The sequence below is a fragment of the Nycticebus coucang genome, chromosome 4, assembly GCF_027406575.1.
Source record: "Nycticebus coucang isolate mNycCou1 chromosome 4, mNycCou1.pri, whole genome shotgun sequence".
Lineage (NCBI taxonomy): Eukaryota > Metazoa > Chordata > Mammalia > Primates > Lorisidae > Nycticebus > Nycticebus coucang.
This window is the reverse complement of record NC_069783.1, coordinates 91,525,909-91,545,137: the sequence shown is the minus strand read 5'-3', so window position 1 is coordinate 91,545,137 and position 19,229 is coordinate 91,525,909. Positions and strand designations below refer to the sequence as shown.

The window sequence follows — 19,229 nt, the reverse complement described above, 5'->3', positions numbered from 1 at the left end:
CCCAACAGTCTTTTTCTCCTGCTGGAGGATGATCTTAGGAAAACATCCCTGGAGCCAAAAGATATGCCTCTGGATCTCAGGGTGGTCATAGAGGCTTGACATAAAACTGGAACTAGCTTGGGCAAGGGGAATAAAGGTCCCAGTTTGCAGTGCTGTGTCCTTTACTATATAGGGAAGAGAAATAGCTAATAGAACATGTATGTACAGTCTTTGCTCTATATCCTCTGGGGATTGGTTCTGGGACCCTCCTTCCTATACTGCATGCCAAAATACCCAGACGCTTAAGTCAGTTGTATAAAATGGCATCATATAGTTGGCCTTCTGTATTTGCTGGTTCTTTATCTGTAGGTTTCTATCTGTGGTTGGTTGAATCTGTGGATGTGAAGCCCATATATATCAGAGGGCTGACTCCTATTAATTTTGGTGTTTTAAAATTTTTATTTTTATTATTTTTTTTTTATTTCAGCTTACTTGTTCATTCTTCGTTTGAAGTACTTTTTTTGTTGTTCATTTCCTTCTTCTTTTTTTAATATTCTTCCTCTGGGATTCTCTTTCCCGTTGCCTCCCCAGTAGCTGGGATTACAGACACCTACCACAACGTCCGGCTGTTTTTGATGTTAGTAGAGACAGGGTCTTACTCTGGCTCACTGCTGCTCATACTGGTCTCGAACCTCTGAGCTCAGGCAATCCACCCGCCTTGGCCTCTCACAGCGCTGGGACTACAGGTGTGAGCCACACGCCCGGCCTAGTTTTGGTGTTTTAAACACATTTGACTGAGTAAAACCGGAAATGGTGCTATACTGGGCATTTGCAGAATGAAACATTTTTCTGCCTATGCTTTCTCTAACTCCCCACCCTGCATTGAAAGGCTAGTTATCTGAGCCAGATACTCATCTCCTTTGGGAAGAACTTCCTCTGTGTTTTTGTTTTTTTGAGACAGAATCTCACTCTATCAACGTAGGTAAAGTGCCATGGGATCATTGTAGCTCACAGCAACTTTAAATTCTTGGACTTGAGCAGTCCTCTTGCCTCATTCTCCTGAGTAGCTGGGACTATAGGCATTGCTACTATGCCTGGCTAGTTTTTCTATTATTATTATTATTATTTTTTTTTTTTTTTTTTTGAGACAGAGCCTCAAGCTGTCACCCTGGGTAGAGTGCCGTGGCATCACAGCTCACAGGAACCTCCAACTCCTGGGCTCAAGCGAGTCTCCTGCCTCTGCCTCCCAAGTAGCTGGGACTATAGGCGCCCGCCACAACACCCGGCTATTTTTTGGTTGCAGCCGTCATTGTTGGTGGACCTGGGCTGGATTCGAATCCGCCAGCTCAGGCGTATGTGGCTGGCACCTTAGCTACTTGAGCCACAGGTGCTGAGCCTAGGTTTTTATTTTTAGTAGAGATGGGGTCTCACTGTTGCTCAGGCTGGTCTCAAACTTATGAGCTGAAGCATTCCACCTGTCTTGGCCTCCCAGAATGCTAGGATTACCAGCATGAGGTGCAGCACCTGGCCAGAACTTTCTCTGTATTTGAGGCCACTGTGTGAAGTGAAGTGTAAGTTAGTTTTTTAGTAAGTGTTTTTTAATTGATGGTAAGGGGGAATGAGAATGGCTGTTCTTGGGATACTTGCAAGTGATTGAGCCTGTGCTGATACCTGTTATGTCCTCTCCTAGGGGCCACATCAGCCAGCAGTCTCCTCCAAGGCCTCAGCTTCAGTTTGCAGGATATCAGCAGTAAGACCTCTGGCCTCCCAGCAAATCCTTCCCCAGGGCCGGCCCCACAGGTGCACATCTGTTATCCACTGGTTTGGGCAGGTGTGGGGACAAGCCTTCCTTGGTTTAGTTGGTTTTGGTAGGGATACTGGGTCTGCAGTAAGTGGGTCAAGGACACACAGCATTCTCATTACATAGCCAGGAACTGCCAGTGTTAAGTCCATCACTTACTATGTGACCTTGGGCAAGTTTCTTGACCTCTTTGTTTCCTTGTTGAAAAATGAGGTAAAAATAACATTTCCCTCATAGATTTGTTGTGTGGATTAAATAAGATAATACATGCAAAATGCCTGGTAGAGTAGCTTGCATGTAGTAGCCACTTAATACATGTTAGCCTTTAATAATATGCTGTGGGCCCTCCAAACTCGAATGTTTCTGCTGGGCAACAGCTTCTGATCACCTGGGCTTGTGTGTCCCACAGGCTACCAGTGTGAAGTTGCCCACCCCCATGCAGAGCCTGGGTGCCATCACCACGGGCACCAGCACCATTGTCCGTACCATTCCTGTGGCCACCACTCTCTCCTCCTTGGGTGCCACTCCTGGTGGGAAGCCCACAGCCATCCACCAGCTGCTGACCAATGGGGGCCTCGCTAAGTTGGCAAGCAGCCTCCCTGGCCTGGCTCAGATCTCTAACCAAGCATCAGGTGAGTCTCTCATGAGAACTGTGGGGATTCCCAGAGCTGGGATCTTCCCCTAGGACCTTCCCAATCTCACATGGGCAAGGTATGATGTTGAACCCAGCCCCACAGTGTCCTGGCATTACCCTTGGATTCAGCTGTGTGGATCCATGCCCCAGAGAGGTTGAAAGAACACAGGCTGTTTCCTATTGCCTTTCAAATTGACTGTTAGGGCATAGATGGCCCAGCTGGGGAGGAGACTGAAGGGGTGTGTTACATGGGGAAGAAACTGTCCAGTTAAAGAAAGCCTCAGAAGAAAGTAGAGGCTGTGACCCCAAAACACTGGTTCTCTCTTTCCCTCTCAGGCTTGAAAGTCCCTACCACTATTACTCTGACACTCCGTGGCCAGCCAAGCAGAATCACCACATTGAGCCCTATAGGCTCGGGAGCAGCCCCAACTGAGGAGCCCACCTCCCAGGTGCTGCCCTGCAGCTCACAGGTGAGTCTGCCTGGAAAGACTGAGGACATGGGTTCCAGTAGTTGGAAGTTTGGTGCCAGCATACCAGCTGACTGGAGGACCTGCCAATATCCTCGACTCGTAGGCAGACCAGACTCAAATACTGGGGTTTGTAGCTTTTTAACTTTGAGCAAATCATGGATCTCTCTGAGTCTCCTCTTCTGTAATGCTCCCTGGATGTTGTGAGAATTAAATATGTAAATATATTTAAGTGCATAGCAGTGCCTGGTATTTAATGTTTTTGTTTACTTCCCCTCTACTGTCCTTTTTCCCTCCCATTCTTGGTTTCATCATTTAGAGGTTGTGAGTAAAGGCTAGTTGGCTAATAATATTCTTTGACTAATGGCTTTCTAGTGCTGTGCTGTCCCAGATCTTAGCGTTCATTGCTGTCTCTTTAGGGTAGGTTTTCATAGCTCTTACCCAGAAAGTCACCATTACTTCCTCCTAGTTGATCTGTTTCCATTGTGACTTTTTCAAGTAAAATGTTTCTAATCTTAACACTAGTGATGTGAGGAGCCCCCCAAAGATCAGGGGTTAAGCAAAAAAAAAAAAATAAGTTTGAGTCCAGTATTGAGTGTACTTTCCTTTAGTGTCTGCTGTTCAGCCAAGACCTTCCTGTGTGTAGGCTGGGTGCTATGCAGGATGTCCTGGCCCTGTCTTCACCATTATGCCAAACCACCGGAGAACTGAGGTTCCTGGGCCATTCCAGAAGCTCTTCTGTTTTTTCCACTTTAGGGGAAAATACTGTACAGGATCTGTACCTGACATTTGTTGGGATCATAGCTACCCCTCATTCACAAAGGGGTGAACACGTACTTTTTTTTTTTTACTTTATTCCTAGTTTTTTTTTCTTAATTACAAAAGCAATTATGTTTAAATAAGTCACACATAGAAGTAATATAATTTAGAAAGTAAAAATTTACTTGATGCTACTCTCAGAGATGATACGGATTCTTTCAGATTTGTGTTCCTATACAAAGTACATTATTTTATTTATTTTGGACAAAAATGGCATCACAGTATGGACTTCATTGTAACTAGCCTTTGCTTATAAATCATGCTGTCGCATGTTTCCCTGGCAGTTGCATAGAGACGCCCCCCATCTGTTGCTTCAGAGGCTGGCTAGTGTGGGAAAGTGTATTTCACTGCCTTCCGTTAACATAGATAGTTGTGTTTTTCTTTTTTGGTATTATAAGTAATGCTGCAGTGAACATTCTTGTTCTTGAATTTTTGTACCTCTTGGAACATTTCTGTTGACTAAAGAGCAGTAAGTGGTGGATATGTGCATCTAATATCAGGGTAGTTGTTAATTGCTCTTTAAAAAGTTTTGAGAATATCTGGTTTCCTCTAGCTTTTGTCAGTTGTGGAAATCGGTATTTTTAATTTTATCAGTCTGATGAGTGAAAAATGAAATTGTGTTTAACGTGTATTCTCTTGATTACTTGTAAGATTCTTTTTTTTTTTTTTTGTAGAGACAGAGTCTTACTTTGTCACCCTCGGTAGAGTGCTGTGGCATCACAGCTCACAGCAACCTCCAACTCCTGGGCTTGGGTGATTCTCTTGCCTCAGCCTGAGTAGCTGGGACTTATAGGCTCTTGCCACAACACCCAGCTATTTTTTTTGTTGCAGTTTGGCCAGGGCTGAGTTCGAACCCACCTCCCTCAATCCATAGGGCCAGCACCCTACCCACTGAGCCACAGGAGCTGCTTTTTTTTTTTTTTAATTTGAGACAGGGTTTCACTATGTCACTCTCAGTAGAGTACTATGGCATCATAGCTCACAGCAACCTCAAACTCTTGGGCTTAAGCGATTCTCTTGCCTCAGCCTCCCAAGTAGCTGGGACTATAGGTGCCTGCCACAATAACTGGCTGTTTTTCCTTTGCAGTTGTTATTGTTGCTTAGCTGGCTGGGGCTGGGTTTGAACCTGCTAGCCTAAAAACAAACAAACAAAAATAAATAAATAAAATGAAAAAAAAAAAGAAAATGAACCTGCCAGCCTTGGTAACCACTGTGCTATAGGCACCGAGCCAAGATTAATTCTTTTATGAATTGCTTGTCATATTCTTTATTTATTTGATTTATAGCAGTTTTATATATTCAGATGTTAATAATCCTTTGTTATACAAGTTGCATATACTTTGTTGTCGTCAGTGACTTCTCTTTTTCTTTCCTTTTTATTGAAGTATTGAATATTTATCATTTAACTTTTATTTCTGGATCTTTTATCCTAAAGACATAAAATTTTTATATAGCAAAATCTTCACATATTTCTCTTTATGGCTCAAAGGGTTTGTGTCTTAAGAAAACTAGTCCTGGCTTGCCGCCTGTAGCTCAGTGAGTAGGGTGCCAGCAACATACACTGAGGCTGGCGTGTTTGAGCCTGCCCTAGGTCTGCTAAAACAACAATGACAACTGCAGGCAAAACATAGCTGGGTGTTGTGGCGGGTGTAGTCCCAGCTACTTGGGAGGCTGAGGCAAGAGAATCGCTTAAGCCCAAGAGTTTGAGGTTGCTGTGAGCTGTGACGCCACAGAACTCTATCAAGGGTGACACAGTGAGACTGTCTAAAAAAAAAAAAAAAAGCTAGTCTTATCACAAGAATATAATCTTTTTTTCTTTTTTTTTTTTTGCAGTTTTTGGCTGGGGCTGGGTTTGAACCCACCACCTCCAGCATATGGGGCTGGCGCCTTACTCTGTTGAACCACAGGTGCTGCCCTCTTTTTTTCTTTTTAAGATTTTAATTGTGGTGAAATATATATAACATTCAGTTTGCCATTTTAATTTTGTCCAAGCATACAGTTCAGTAACATTGAACACAATCACATCTTTGTGCAACCATCTCTGCCATCCATCTCTAGAATTTTGTCATCCCGTACTGAAACTCTGTGTTTTCTTATAATGCTTTCCTTTGTTTCCTTTATTTCCTTAGTCCTCTTGGTATTTATTTTTGTATGCTAAGTGAGGGATGAGTGCATTGAAATCCATTGCTGTCATGTACTGAAATACTGTGCATACCTGGGCCTATTCTATAGCTTGTCTATTAAATACTGTGCTTTATGTCATTTGATAATGCAGATACTCAAGGAAGTGTCGGTTCTTTTTCTAGTTTGCTAAGATCATCTTTATTCTTTTACTTTCTCTTGATAAATAATTCTGAATTTTGTACATTGCTGTTCTAAAATCAGATGAGATGAACAACTGTAAACCATTTTCTTTCAGTTAAAATGATGAATTTTTTTTTTTTTTAGAGACAGACTCTCACTGTGTTGTTCGGGTTAGAATGCTGTGGTGTCAGCCTATTTCATAGCAACCTTATAAACTTCTGGGTTCAAGTGACCCTTCTGCCTCAGTCTTCCAAGTAGTGGGGACTGCAGACACCTGCCACAACGGCTGGCTAATTTTTCTATTTTTAGTAGGGACGGGTCTTACTCTTACTAAGGCTGGTCACGAACTCCTGAGCTTAAGGAATCCTCCTGCCTTGGCCTCCCAGACTGCTAGTAATAGAGGCTAAATTACTTTAATAGGGTGTTTTTTTTTTTTTTGTAGAGACAGAGTCTCACTTTATGGCCCTCGGTAGAGTGCCATGGCATCACACAGCTCACAGCAACCTCCAACTCCTGGGCTTAAGCGATTCTCTTGCCTCAGCCTCCCGAGTAGCTGGGACTACAGGCGCCTGCCACAACGCCCAGCTATTTTTTGGTTGCAGTTCAGCCAGGGCCGGGATTGAACCCGCCACCCTCGGTATATGGGGCCAGCGCCTTACCGACTGAGCCATAGGCGTCACCCACTTTAATAGGTTTTTAATATCAAACTGTCTGAATTCCAGGTTCAGTGGCTTTTTCAGTATGTCCTATTCTTCTTTGCACATCCCCTAATTTATTTTTATAGTTCATAAAAAGGAAACATGACCCTATCAAAAGAGAACAAAATGAAAAAAGAAGGAAGCTTAAGTTGTTCAAAGGAAAAGCGTGTCTATTCCTTCTATTTGCTCTTTGGCCTCTATGTAATATGTTTATTAGAAATTGGCCTATAGTTTTCCTTCTTCCACCCTCCTACTTTTGTATGTGTTTGCTTTCCTTGCCCATGTATATAAAAGTGGTGATTCAGCTCAGCGCCAGCCACATACACTGGGGCTGGCGGGTTCGAATCCAGCCCGGGCCCGCCAAACAACAATGACAACTGCAACCAAAAAAATGGCTGGGTGTTGTAGTGGGCGCCCATGGTCCCAGCTACTTGGGAGGCTGAGGCAAGAGAATCGCTTAAGCCCAAGAGTATGAGGTTGCTGTGAGCTGTGATGCCATGACACTTTACCCAGGGTGACAGCTTAAGACTCTGGCTCCAAAAAAAAAGGAAAAAAAAAAGTGGCGATTCAATCTTTGTAGAATGAAATCAGAAGTGTTTTTTTTTTCTTATACTCTGAAACAGTTACTTAGTACAGAAACGATCCTTTGTTGGAAGTGATCTACAAAACCATTTGGACCTATTTTTAGGCTGTTTTCATCTTTGCTGATGCCACATTGATAATACAACCAAGAACACAGATTCTTGACCCAAGACAGCTTCCTTCTATATCAGGTGGTCTTCCTGGGCTTGCTAAGGCTTGTGGGAGCTGGTTAGTGTTGAGAAGAGATCAGAGATAATTGAGAATTCTCTCCACCCCCCCCTTTTTTTTTTGTAGAGACAGTCTCATTTTATCGCCCTTAGTACAGTGCCGTGGTGTCACACAGCTCACAGCAACCTCCAACTCCTGGGCTTAGGCGATTCTCTTGCCTCAGCCTCCTGAGTAGCTGGACCACAGGTGCCCGCCGTAATGCCTGGCTATTTTTTTTGTTGCAGTTTGGTTGGGGCCGGATTGAACTCACCCTCAGTATATGGGGCCTGTGCCCTACCTACTGAGTCATAGGTGCTGCTCCAAATCTTTTTTTTTTTTTTGCAGTTCTTGGCCAGGGCCAGGTTTAAACCCACCACCCCTGGTATACAGGGCCAGCGCCCTCCTCCTTGAGCCACAGGTGCCGCCCTGACCTCTCTTATGTTGCAGTTTTTGGATGGGGCCAGGTTTGAACCCGCCACCTCCGGTATATGGGGCCAGTTCCCTGCTCCTTGAGCCACAGACGCCACCTTGTCTTTTTTTTTTTTTTGAGATAGTGTCACCCTCAGTGGCGTGCTGTAGCATCATAGCTTACAGAAACCTCAAACTCTTGGGCTTAAGTGATTCTCTTGCCTTAACCTGCTGAATAGCTGGGACTGCAGGCACCCCCCATAATGCCTGGCTATTTTTTTGTTGCAGTTGTTGTTCGGCAGGCCCAGGCCCAGTTCAAACCTGCCTGCCTTGGTGTATGTGGCCAGTGCCCTAACCACTGAGCTACGAGAGCCGAGCTGAAAATCCTCTCTTTTTATGGTTAACAAAGAAGAGTAAAGATCAAGGTCTGGGCTTTTTTCTACCTGATGCTGTTAACATGTCTTAGTAAAGGCCAGGTGTGATGGCTCATGCCTGTAATCCTAGCACTTGGGAGGCTGAGGTGGGTGGATTGCCTGAGCTCACTGAGTTCAAGACCAGCCAGAGCCAGAGTGAGACCCCCGTTTCTAAAAAAATAGCCAGGCGTTGTGGTAGGTACCTGTAGCCCCAGGCTCAGGCTGAGGCAAGAGAATCGTGTAAGCTCTAGAGTTTGAGGTTTCTATGAGCTATGACAGCATGGCACTCTATTGAGGGCAACAAAGTGAGACTCTGTCTTCAAAAAAAAAAAAGTCTTAGTAAAATGGGCATGTAATTACTAGGAGGGATTTAGTGGTGATTCTTTTCTAACAGGCAAGATGATGTATTAGATTAAGGCCTGCTGACCCAAAAGCTTCTAATGGTTACCTCAGTATTGAGACCACCAGCCATTATATATTGAGGAAAGAGCCCTGAACTATGGATCAGGTCATCTGTTTTCAGCCAACTAACCTCTCTGCTTGTTGATTTTTCTCATCTAGCCTAGTGAGGAAATTAGTTTAAGTGAGTGATTCTGCTGATGGGATTAGTAGGAGCTCAGAATCTTCTCAGACTTTCGGAAGATAAATTTTTAAATGTTGAGAAACAAACTATCCATTTTTTGACATTTATTAGGCAATTAGAAGTTTGAACACCAGCTGGATAGTTGTTGATATTAAGAAATTGTTAACTTTATTATACATGATAATAGTGTTGTATTTAGGTTTTAAAAAACAATCCTTTTTTATTTGGGGTGGATGGATGAATTTTAGTTTATTTATTTTTTAGGCAGAGTCTTGCTCTGTTGCCCAGGCTAGAGTTCAGTGGTGTCATTATAGCTCACTGCAATCTCCCACTCCTGGGCTTAGGAGATCCTCTTTCTGCAGCCTCCCAAGTAGCTGGGACCACAGGCACCTGCCCTCACACCTAATTTTCAGTTTTTCTTAAAGATGAGGTCTTAGTGTTAATCCATACTGGTCCTGAATTCCTGGGCTCAAGGGATTTTCCCACCTTGGTTCCCCAAAGTGCTATAATTAGAGGCATGAGCACAGTGCCTAGCAAGAATGGAATGAATTTAAAAAGAAAAAAGATATACACCAATTAGACTTCTGTAAGGTCTGTGCAAGCCATCAAACGGTTTTGTTTCTGGCACTGATGAGCATTTAATATGTGTTTCCTTTATGGGAATGGACTGTTGTTGTTTTTTTTTTTTTTGTTAGAGTCTCACTTTGTCTCCCTCGGTAGAGTGCGGTGGCATCACACAGCTCACAGCAACCTCCAGATCCTGGGCTTAGGGCCATTCTCTTGCCTCAGCCTCCCGAGTAGCTGGGACTACACAACTCCCTGCTGTTTTTTGTTGCAATTTGGCCAGGGCCGGGTTTGAACCCGCCACCCTCAGTATATGGGGTAGGCTTCCTACTCAGCCACAGGCACCGCCCAGGGAATGGACTATAGTTATTCCTAACAGCCTAGAAGCTTTGAGGAGGGAGGAGAAGGGTAGGGACAATGTTGTGCTATGTGTCAAAGTCCATAAAATGGACTCCTTGCCTATGGTGAATATGAGTGGTCTTTTCTCTGGCCTACTGGCCAAAACATGACTGTGTCATGTAGGCAGGCAGCACTTCTAGCTGTCAGCCCACAGCAGTGGTCTTGCTGCAGCCTTGTAACAGCACCTGGTTGAGGATGCTCACTTTCAAGTGTAGTCATAACCAGAACAGAGTGATGATCTGTGCACAGATGGGCATGGGAAGCCCCTGAGATTTTTATTATCAAACCTTCTTCATTTGTCCCCTTTTGTGCTTTCTGTCTTCCCCTTCTTTACATTCTCAGTCACCTCTTAGGAGTTTCCCAAGGGCGAAATCTAGAAAAGTGGGAAAAGCCTTGGGGAAAAAAGCCACACCCGCTCTGTGCTTCCTTCTTCTTGAGCTGCAGGGGACAGTAGTAGATGGAATCGTCCATATACCTACATGTCAAAGACCTACAAAGTGATATTGTCAGAGCAATTGTGGAAATCTTCCCTTTAGTTCTATTGTTCTGTTAATAACTCACCTATTTCCTTTTCTTTGCATTTCCTTCCTGTCTTCATATGTAATAAAAGCTGACCTTTATAGTTGAACGCATATTGTATTCAGGTGCTTTATTTGGCATATCTCATTTAATCCTCACAACAACTGTGGAAAGTAGGTCCTATCATCTGTATCTCATAGATGAGGAAAAGGAGGCTCAGAGAGTAAGGTGAGTCTCTGACTGTAGAGTTTATGTTCTGTTAACCATTGGCACATGTCCTTTTGGTATTTAGCTTCTTCCCTATTGTGAGTTCTTTGGCATAAATTCTCAGAAGTGGGATGACTGGCTTAAAGGGTCTGGATGTGGTAACCTGGCAAAGCTTTGACCCTTGTTCACCTCTCCTGCCACAGCGCCTGCCTCCAGCACCCTGAAGATGCCATGTGATATGTCCTCCTCACCAGGTTGGTGATGGCTACCTCATGGTGGGCCCTGGACACATGCGGAGTCCTGCTGAGCTGTCCATGTGTCTGAAGACCTCTTTAAGACAGCCATTTTTGCCTCTGCCAACTCTCTTCAGGGTTGGGCCTTTGGGTCTTCAGAGAAGCTGTTAGGTTAGGTGATAACGGCACCAACAAGGGAAGCACCATCCTCTAGGATCTGCAAGTACAGTTCCAGAATCCCCAGCCTCAGCAGATCTGGCTGTGCATGGATCAGAGCATACTTCCTTGCTTAAAATGAGGTTTGGCCCTAGTTTCAGTGTTGGACTGAGCACTGCATTACATGAAGGAATTTCCTTTTGGAAGTCTGCACTACCCCCTGTACCCATTTGGGAAGAGATGTCCACATTGTCTAGGGCCACAGTAGTTAAGATCGAAAGCCCTTTGCTAAGGACTGGGTTCGTCCTGGCTTACAGGCTGGTGGTTCAGAGCCAAAAGGTATTGCTTTAGATATCACTGTTGGCCTTCACTGAGCAGCCACAGGAGAGTGTTTCCTATGCAACTCCCTTCAGAAACCACACCAGATACTGAATAACCTGCTGAGACTTGGAAACTTAAGATTTTTGTGTTTCACAATGAAGGCATAGAGAACTGGGCTGTCATCTTTCCTCTCTTTTGGCATACTCTAGATGTGGGAAGCAGTGGTTGCCAGGAGGTGAGAGCTGGCTCCATTTTCCTTTTTACCATGCTTTGAGCAATTCCTATATCCAGAGAGTTTTCAGGTCCAGATAGGCTGAAGAAGAGGAATAGAACAGCAAAGTACATGGGTTAAAGAACATGCCATAAGCCTTATGGTGAAAAGAACTTGGGTGTGGGTCTCTGCGTCTGGCACCTAAGGAACTGGTGATTCAGCTGGAGAGGAGAAGAATTTGCCAAGTCAGAGGGAAGAAAGTCCAAACCCTGAAAGTCCTACCTTCAGTGCCTGAAGGTGAAGTAGGAACAACAAGCTGCATAGAATTTTGGCCTTTGCTGGAAGGTTGGGGCATCAGAACACAAAGATTGTGCTTTAGAGTTTTTGTTTCTGGAACTTTTTGTTTTTTGCTTAGAAGTTGGAAGATTACTGGCAGTGACTACTGTGCAGGGCTATTGGTACTCACCTGAGCCCAGCAGGTAGTAATCCCTGGAAAAATGGTCAAGAAGATGGTGCTCTGAGCTTGTCCTTACCTCTTTATAACACTTGTGTACAAAGATAGTTAGGTTTGTCTTAGAACTTACCCTCCAGAGCAGCTTCCTTTCTGTTCTATACTTAGAATGTTTTCAGTCAAGGTAATGCATAGAGCAACCCAAGTGTGATCTTCTCAGTGTCCTTTTCTATAGGCAGGGAGAGCCACAGCATGACTCAAATTGTGGTCCAGGTCCTGACCCACACTGCATTATGTATCAGTCTTTACCAGGCCCCCGTGTTCAGTTCAGTTAGTGGCAGCTAGATGGGATTAAGTGTGCAGGAGTCTCGGATGAGGCTGGTCAGGGAGGCTGTACCTTCCCTCACTGATCTGACAAACTGGTCTCAGTAATATATCACAAAAATTTAGGCTGGATTTTTGCATTAGCTTGTAGACAACTTTCTGAAATGTCTGAAATTCAGGAGGTATTTATTATAATAAATTTGGGGAAGGTACAAAATTTGAAAAAGGCCTTCAGGATTCAGGTGGTTGATAGCTTTACAAATAGGATCATAACACACTAAAAGAGCAGAGAACAGTAAGGCTGTACAAGGCTATGTGGAACTTTTAGGAATTAATTAGGACAGACAGAAGGTCTTAAAACACCTATTCTTGACTTAGGAGAGCAGCCTAGATGATGCTGCAAGGGCTGCTCCTGAAAGATGCTGGCCTGATGTGTACTGGGGCCAAAGAGAAACTAACAAGTTGGCCAGCCTTTGTGGTCAGTCCTAATGTGCTTCCCCCTATGGATGACTTCCTGAGGCTTGGGCTATACAACTTGGAGAAATCCAGAACTGTGGAGAAGGGGAGCCGTGAGAACATTGATGGTTCTACACCTTGAGGGACAGGCTAATAGGGGAACCGGTTGAAGTTTATTGAGTCATGTTCCCCAGTTCCCTTCTCAAACCACTTCTTGAAATGTGAAAGGAAGGTTTACCTATTTCATAGCAAACCTTGAGTCTATACTTCAGAAGGTGATGTAATTGGTGGAAAATGTAGAAAGATAAAGAAGGCCTTAAATTCTTGGATGACAGATGTATGTTGATACCTTATGGAAGATTTCCTTGGGCTTTGAGAAGAGGTCACTGAGGGAGGAAGATGTTCTCTTTACTCTTTGTCCTAATAATGGAACAATCTTGGACTGTATGGGGTTATAGAGCTGAGCCCCTGTGGCAATTCTATTCTTACAGTAGCAAGAACAATTAAAAAAGCCAAAACCACCTTTGGATTGCTTCACCTTGTTTTCAGTTGACTTCTCATGTGTATTCTGGTTACTACCAATAAAGTGGGCACAGAAAATATAGCTAAAATAATTGTACTAGTGATCATCTCAGTGATGCCACATAGTATGAGATGGGTACTTTAATTCCCTTTTTACAGGTGAGGAAACTGAGGCACAGAGAAGTCACACAGCAGAAAGTGGCAGAAGCAGGACTGGAACCCAGGCAGTCTGATATCAGAGTCTGTTCTACTCTGCACTGTTCTGGGATTCTGAGATTCTGAGATGGGAGGCTGGAAATGGAGGTTAGCCCAGGAGGTGAGGTGATGGTGGTTTGGCCTACATGTTATCCCTTTCAATTTACTTCTCACCAGGTCAAGAATAAATGATGCTGTTGTGGGATGAGACGAGGAGGGTGAGGGGAGGGTTCTTGGCTGGGCCTGAGTCAGGAGGCGGAGTCACTCACCCTTGATCCTGAGAGATCAGTATCCCTTTGCACATCCTATACTTCACCTACCCTTAATAAATAAATACTTAGAGATAAATGAATGAACTCCAACCTCTAGATTTGTGAACTTGTTTCCAAGAGGACCTTTCTTCCAACCCTTAATTTCTGGGTCCCTATACTTGGCACTGGAGCCCTCTGGGTGGAGACTGTTCTAGTAAACTGCTTGTAATATCTAGTTTACCTGGGCACATCTTGTTACTGTCCTTTAGTGGAGACCTGGTACAGGTGCTCTTCCCGCCCTCTCAACTCTAGTCTTACTAACTCTGCTGGGGTGGATGAAGTAAGAGGATGATTAGATTGCTTAAGTGACAGCCATCTTATTTCAGAAGTGTAGGGACAGGACTGTAGCAAATTATGATGCAGACAAGTCTTTGTTACTTTATTTTCTTTTCAAGCATATGTTTTAGTCAAGATTGATGGTTGCAAGAAGAAGAAACCTATTTATTCAGCAAAATAGCTATAAAGGGGAATATTTTCTCAAGGGGCATTCTTATAGACGAGGATCCTCACAGTTTTTGCTGTTTGCCCCATGACCTCAGTTGGCTTGCACTTACTGGGAACCAGTTTTGATCACACCATCACAGGGCTTTTCAGCTGTGGGGACCTTCATGGGTGGCCAGTCTCCCTGTCTTTCAGTTCAAATTCTGAAGACAACCTGATTGGTTCAGTCTCATTTGTAAATTGGTTCTTCTTATCCCTTCCCTTTTGGTCTAGTAATGGTGTCTAGAGGATGAAGTCATGTGGTTCATGTTATTACTTTTCTAACAAGTCTTTAGGGATTAAAAAACACACACACACTGTTGGGCTATTTAGATATATGTGTGTTTTTAATTTGCAGTGACATTATAGGGAGGTCCATGTCTCATTTACCATGTTTTCCCCAGGGCTTGCATCTCATATAACTAGTAGTTCAAAACGAAAACCAGTAAAATGACTCTGACATGATGTGTGTACATAGTTCTATATAATTTTATCCCTATAACCACAATCAAGACACAGAACTGTCCCATCAGCACAAAGCTCTCCCTCATGCTACCTCTTTATAGTCATACACCCAGCCATTTCCAACCCACCATTCCTAACCCATGGTAATCACTAACTTCTTCTACATCTCTAGACATAGAATGATGTATGCCATATTTTGCCATGTGTAATGTGCAAAAAAAATTTTTGGCAAAAATTTTTAGAGAAAAATAAAGATGCTCCAAATTGTACATGGGTAGTGGTAATTCCTTATCTATATAAATATTTTTAATTATTTATGCTTATATGTTAAAAGTGTAACTATGAAAAAAATACTAAAGTTCCTTTATAATACAATAAACAAGTACCTAAATACAAATAAAAATTTGAATTAAAAAATTAAAATGAGAAATTTTTTTTCCTGAATGTTTGGGTCAAAATTTGGGTATTATACATGGCAAAAAATGGTAAATAGAATCTTACAGTACATTCCCTTTTGAGGTCTTGTTTTCACTCAGTATAATTCCTTTGATAGTCATCCAAGTTATGTGTATCAGTAGTTCATTCCTTTTACTGCTGAATAGTATTCCATGGTATTGCTGTACTACCATTTGTGTAACCATTTACCTATTTAGAAACATTTTGATTGTTTCCAGTTTGGTGCTATTACAAATAAAGCTGCTGCTGTGACCAATTGCAAGTTTTTATAGAAACATGAGTTTGCATTTCTCTGGGATAAATGCCCAGGAGTGTAATTATTAGGTCATACAGTATGTTTTTAGTTTTTTAAGAAACTGACAAGCTGTTTTCCAGAGTAGTTGTATCATTTTACAGCATAAGGGATCCAGTTTCTCTGCATCCTTACCAGCATTTGATACTGTCTTATTTTTTGTTTCAGCCATTCTAATAGGTATGTAGTGATAATCTCATTGTGGACTTTTAAATATGTTGAGGTTTGTTTATGTTCTAGGATACAATGGTCTAACTTGGTATGTGTTGAGTCGGGTGCTTGAAAAGAGCATGTATTCTGTTGCTGGGTGGAGTGGTCTATAAATACTGATAAAATTCTGTTGCTTGATGGTATTGGTGAGTTCTTGTATATCCTTGCTGACTTTCTGTCAAGTTATTCTATTGATTGTTAAAAGAATGGTGTTGAAATCTCCACCTGTATTTGTGGAATTATCTACATCTCTTTTCAGTTCTAGTAAGTTTTTGCTTCAAATATTTTGCAGTTCTGTTATTTGGTACATACACGTTAGTGATGCTGTCTTTTTGATGTATTGACCCTTTTATCGTTATATAATGTTCCCTCTTTGTCCCTGGTAATTTTCTTTGCCCTATAAAGTCTACATTATCTGGCATTCATATAGCTATGCCTGCTTACTTTATTTTTTTAAGAGAGAGGGTCTTGCTGTGTTGCCCAAGCTGGAGTACAGTGGCTCACTTGTAGCTCGTTGCAAATTTGAACCCCTGAGCTTAAGCAGCTCTCTCACCTTGGCCTTCTGAATAGCGGGAACTATAGGCGCCCCCCACAACGCCTGGCTATTTTTAGAGACGAGGTCTTGCTCTGACTCAGGCTGGTCTTGAACCCGTGAGCTCAGGCAGTCCACCCACCTCGGGCTCCCAGGGTGCCAGGATTACAGGCATGAGCCACTGCTCTTGGTCTTAAGTGAGTTTCTTATAGACTGCAATGCCGTAGATAGGATTTTTTTCTCTGCCAACTCTGTCTTATAATTGGTGTTTTTAGACTATTTTCCAATTATACGTAATTATAGATAGGGTTTACTTAAGTTAGTCATTACGGTTTTTATTCTGTTTTGTTTCTATTTTATTTTTCTTGTCTTCTAGTGAGTTACTTGAATACTTCTTTAGAATACAATTTTAATTTGTTCAAAGTGTTTTTTCTCTGTCTCCTTACATAGTTTTTTTTTTAAGTGGTTGCTCAAAGTGTTACATTGTGTATACATAATTTATCACAGTCTCCTGGTATCCACATTATCCTTTCCCATTTCTAATGTAATTGTTTATATACTTTGAGAACCACTTTAGACAGTATTGTAAGTTTTGCTTCAGATGTAGTTCAGAAAACTCAAGACAGGGAAAGTCTGTTGTATTTATCCATATTTTTATCCTTTCCTTTGTTCTTTCTTCCTCCTTGATATGCCAAGATTCCTTCTTTTATCATTTCCTTTGTGCTTAGAGAACTCTCTTTGGCCATTTCTTTTGTTGTTAGCTAGCAGCAGATTTAGCGTTTCTTTTCTAAGAATGTCTTAATTTCCTTTTCATTAATAAAGGATATTTTTGTTAGGTACAAAATTCTGGGTTGACTTTTCTTTCAGTATTTGAAAAATGTTGTGATACTTCTTTGTTTTCTGATGAAAAATTCACTGTCATTTGAATCATTTTCCCTTATAGGTAAGATGTCATTTCTTTCTTTGTGCTTTCAATGTTTTTTTCTTTCTTTTCTTTTCTTTTTTTTTTTTGTTGAGACAGGGTTCCACCCTATGCCCCTGAGCAGAGTGCAGTGGGCAATAGCTGACCGCAACCTCAGACTTCGGGCTGTGGGCACCCCGCTGCCTCAGCCTCCGGAAGCCGCTGGGATTATGGGTGCTCCCCGTGGAGCCCAGCTGGGTTTTTCCATTTTTTTCATGAGTCAGGGTCTCACTGTCACCCAGGCGATCTTGAACTCCTGAGCTCAAACAATTCTCCCTCCTCAGCCTCCCAACAGTGCTGGGATTACAGGCGTGAGCCACCGCGCCCGCCTCTTTTCTTTTTTTTTTTTTTAAAGAGACAGAATATGGCTCTGTTGCCCAGGCTGAAATGCAGTAGTACAATCGTGGCTGCCCGTAGCCTTAACTCCAGCGCTCAAACCATCCTCTATCTCCTGAGTAGCTAGGACTACAGACATGCCTCACCACACCTAACTAGGTGTTTTTTCTGTTTGGGCGTTTGTTTCCTTTCTTTCATGACCCCAGTGATGTGACTATTAGGTGTCTAGGCATAGTACCACAGACCTCTGAGGCTCTGTTTTTTGTTTTTTGTTTTTCAGTTGGCTTACTCTTTCTTCAGACTGTATAATTTCTATTTTTCTGTGTCACTCATTCTTTCCTCTGTTTCTCTGTTCTGCTGTCGAGCCCATTCTTTGAGGTTTTCAGTTAGGTTCTGTTTTTTAGTTTTAAAATTTTTGTTCTTTATATTTCCTCTTTCCTTCCTGAGAATTTCTATTTTTCCTTTGTCTAAATGCTGAACATTTTTTATGATGGCTGCTTAAAAATCCTTGTCAGACAATTCTGATATCTGTGACATCCTGATGTATCTTTTTCTCATTCGAGTGGTTTTTTTGGTTCTTGATATGTTCTTTGAACGGTTTTGGATAAAACTTGGACATTTGGGGTATTATCTGTGAAACTCTAGATTTTTTTTTAAATCTGTTTTAACAGACCTTATCTGACTCTGCTCTGGTAGGGTAAAAGGGAAGCTGCTTTGTTCCTGCTAGGTGGGTTGGAAGTCTAGGATCCCCATTTGGCTTTTACTGACATTGGTGTGGGGAAGACACTCCTGTTGACTGCTAGGTAGAGGTGGGAGTATCAACTCTTCACTAGGAACTAGGGACCGTACGTAGATGCAATCCTGGCTGGAATGGAAAGAGATAGCCTGTTAGTCTTCCTCATGTGGTCTCAGCTAATGCTGTGGGGGTTGCATGGCCTCATTTGCATGGCCTCACTGCATGGCAGTGGTAAATGTCTTGACTTTCCCCTAGGCTTTTGCCAGATGGGACCAGGGCACTCCTTACCCCTGTGCTGACTTACTTTGCTTAACATGTCTTTCTCTAAGCTCATCTGTGTTGTGGATAGGGATGGATATCTAGGCCAGCGGTTCTCAACCTATGGGTTGTGACCCCTTTGGACTGGTTTTTTTTTTTTTTTTTTGTAGAGACAGAGTCTCACTTTATGGCCCTGGGTAGAGTGCTGTGGCATCACACAGCTCACAGCAACCTCCAACTCCAGGGCTTAAGCGATTCTCTTGCCTCAGCCTCCCAAGTAGCTGGGACTACAGGTGCCCGCCACAACGCCCGGCTATTTTTTTGTTGCAGTTTGGCCGGGGCCGGGTTTGAACCCGCCACCCTCGGTATATGGGGCCGGTGCCTTACCGACTGAGCCACAGGTGCCGCCCCCCCTTTGGACTGTTTTAACAGTTCATGGCATTAGGAAGGTTGAGAACCACTGGTCTAGGGCTAACACTTGGTCTCTAAGGCAGCAAGGATGAGGTTGGAGGTTTCATTACGACCACTGGAATGAAAGTTTTGGTTTCTCACTTGGTTGTCTTTATACCATCTAAATAGCTTGACATTTGAGGAGACAGTCACCTCCAAAAAAGGCAACAGTGGGCAATAAACGTTTTGAAGCATATATGGTGAATACACTTAAAGAGTTATGATTAGATATTATCAATATGAAACAATAAGGAAGTCAATTTGTAAAACCCAGATAGAAATAATATGT

General features: G+C 42.8%; 1 protein-coding gene across 4 annotated transcripts in view; it reads left to right on the top strand.

Annotated features, from left to right (window-relative positions):
- The window catches only part of KANSL3 (KAT8 regulatory NSL complex subunit 3), a 100,030-nt gene that overhangs the window by 33,617 nt on the left and 47,184 nt on the right, over positions 1-19,229 (top strand). For 2 of the 4 annotated variants that reach the window (XM_053587369.1, XM_053587370.1), the window contains 4 exons: positions 1,670-1,779; positions 2,190-2,412; positions 2,751-2,884; positions 10,788-18,798. In XM_053587369.1, the coding sequence (XP_053443344.1) occupies positions 1,670-1,779; positions 2,190-2,412; positions 2,751-2,884; positions 10,788-10,808 (488 nt within the window). In that variant the 3' untranslated portion in view covers positions 10,809-18,798. Of the gene's footprint in view, positions 1-1,669; positions 1,780-2,189; positions 2,413-2,750; positions 2,885-10,787; positions 18,799-19,229 lie in introns of those variants that run through there. The other 2 variants (XM_053587367.1, XM_053587368.1) reach the window with 1 other exon arrangement.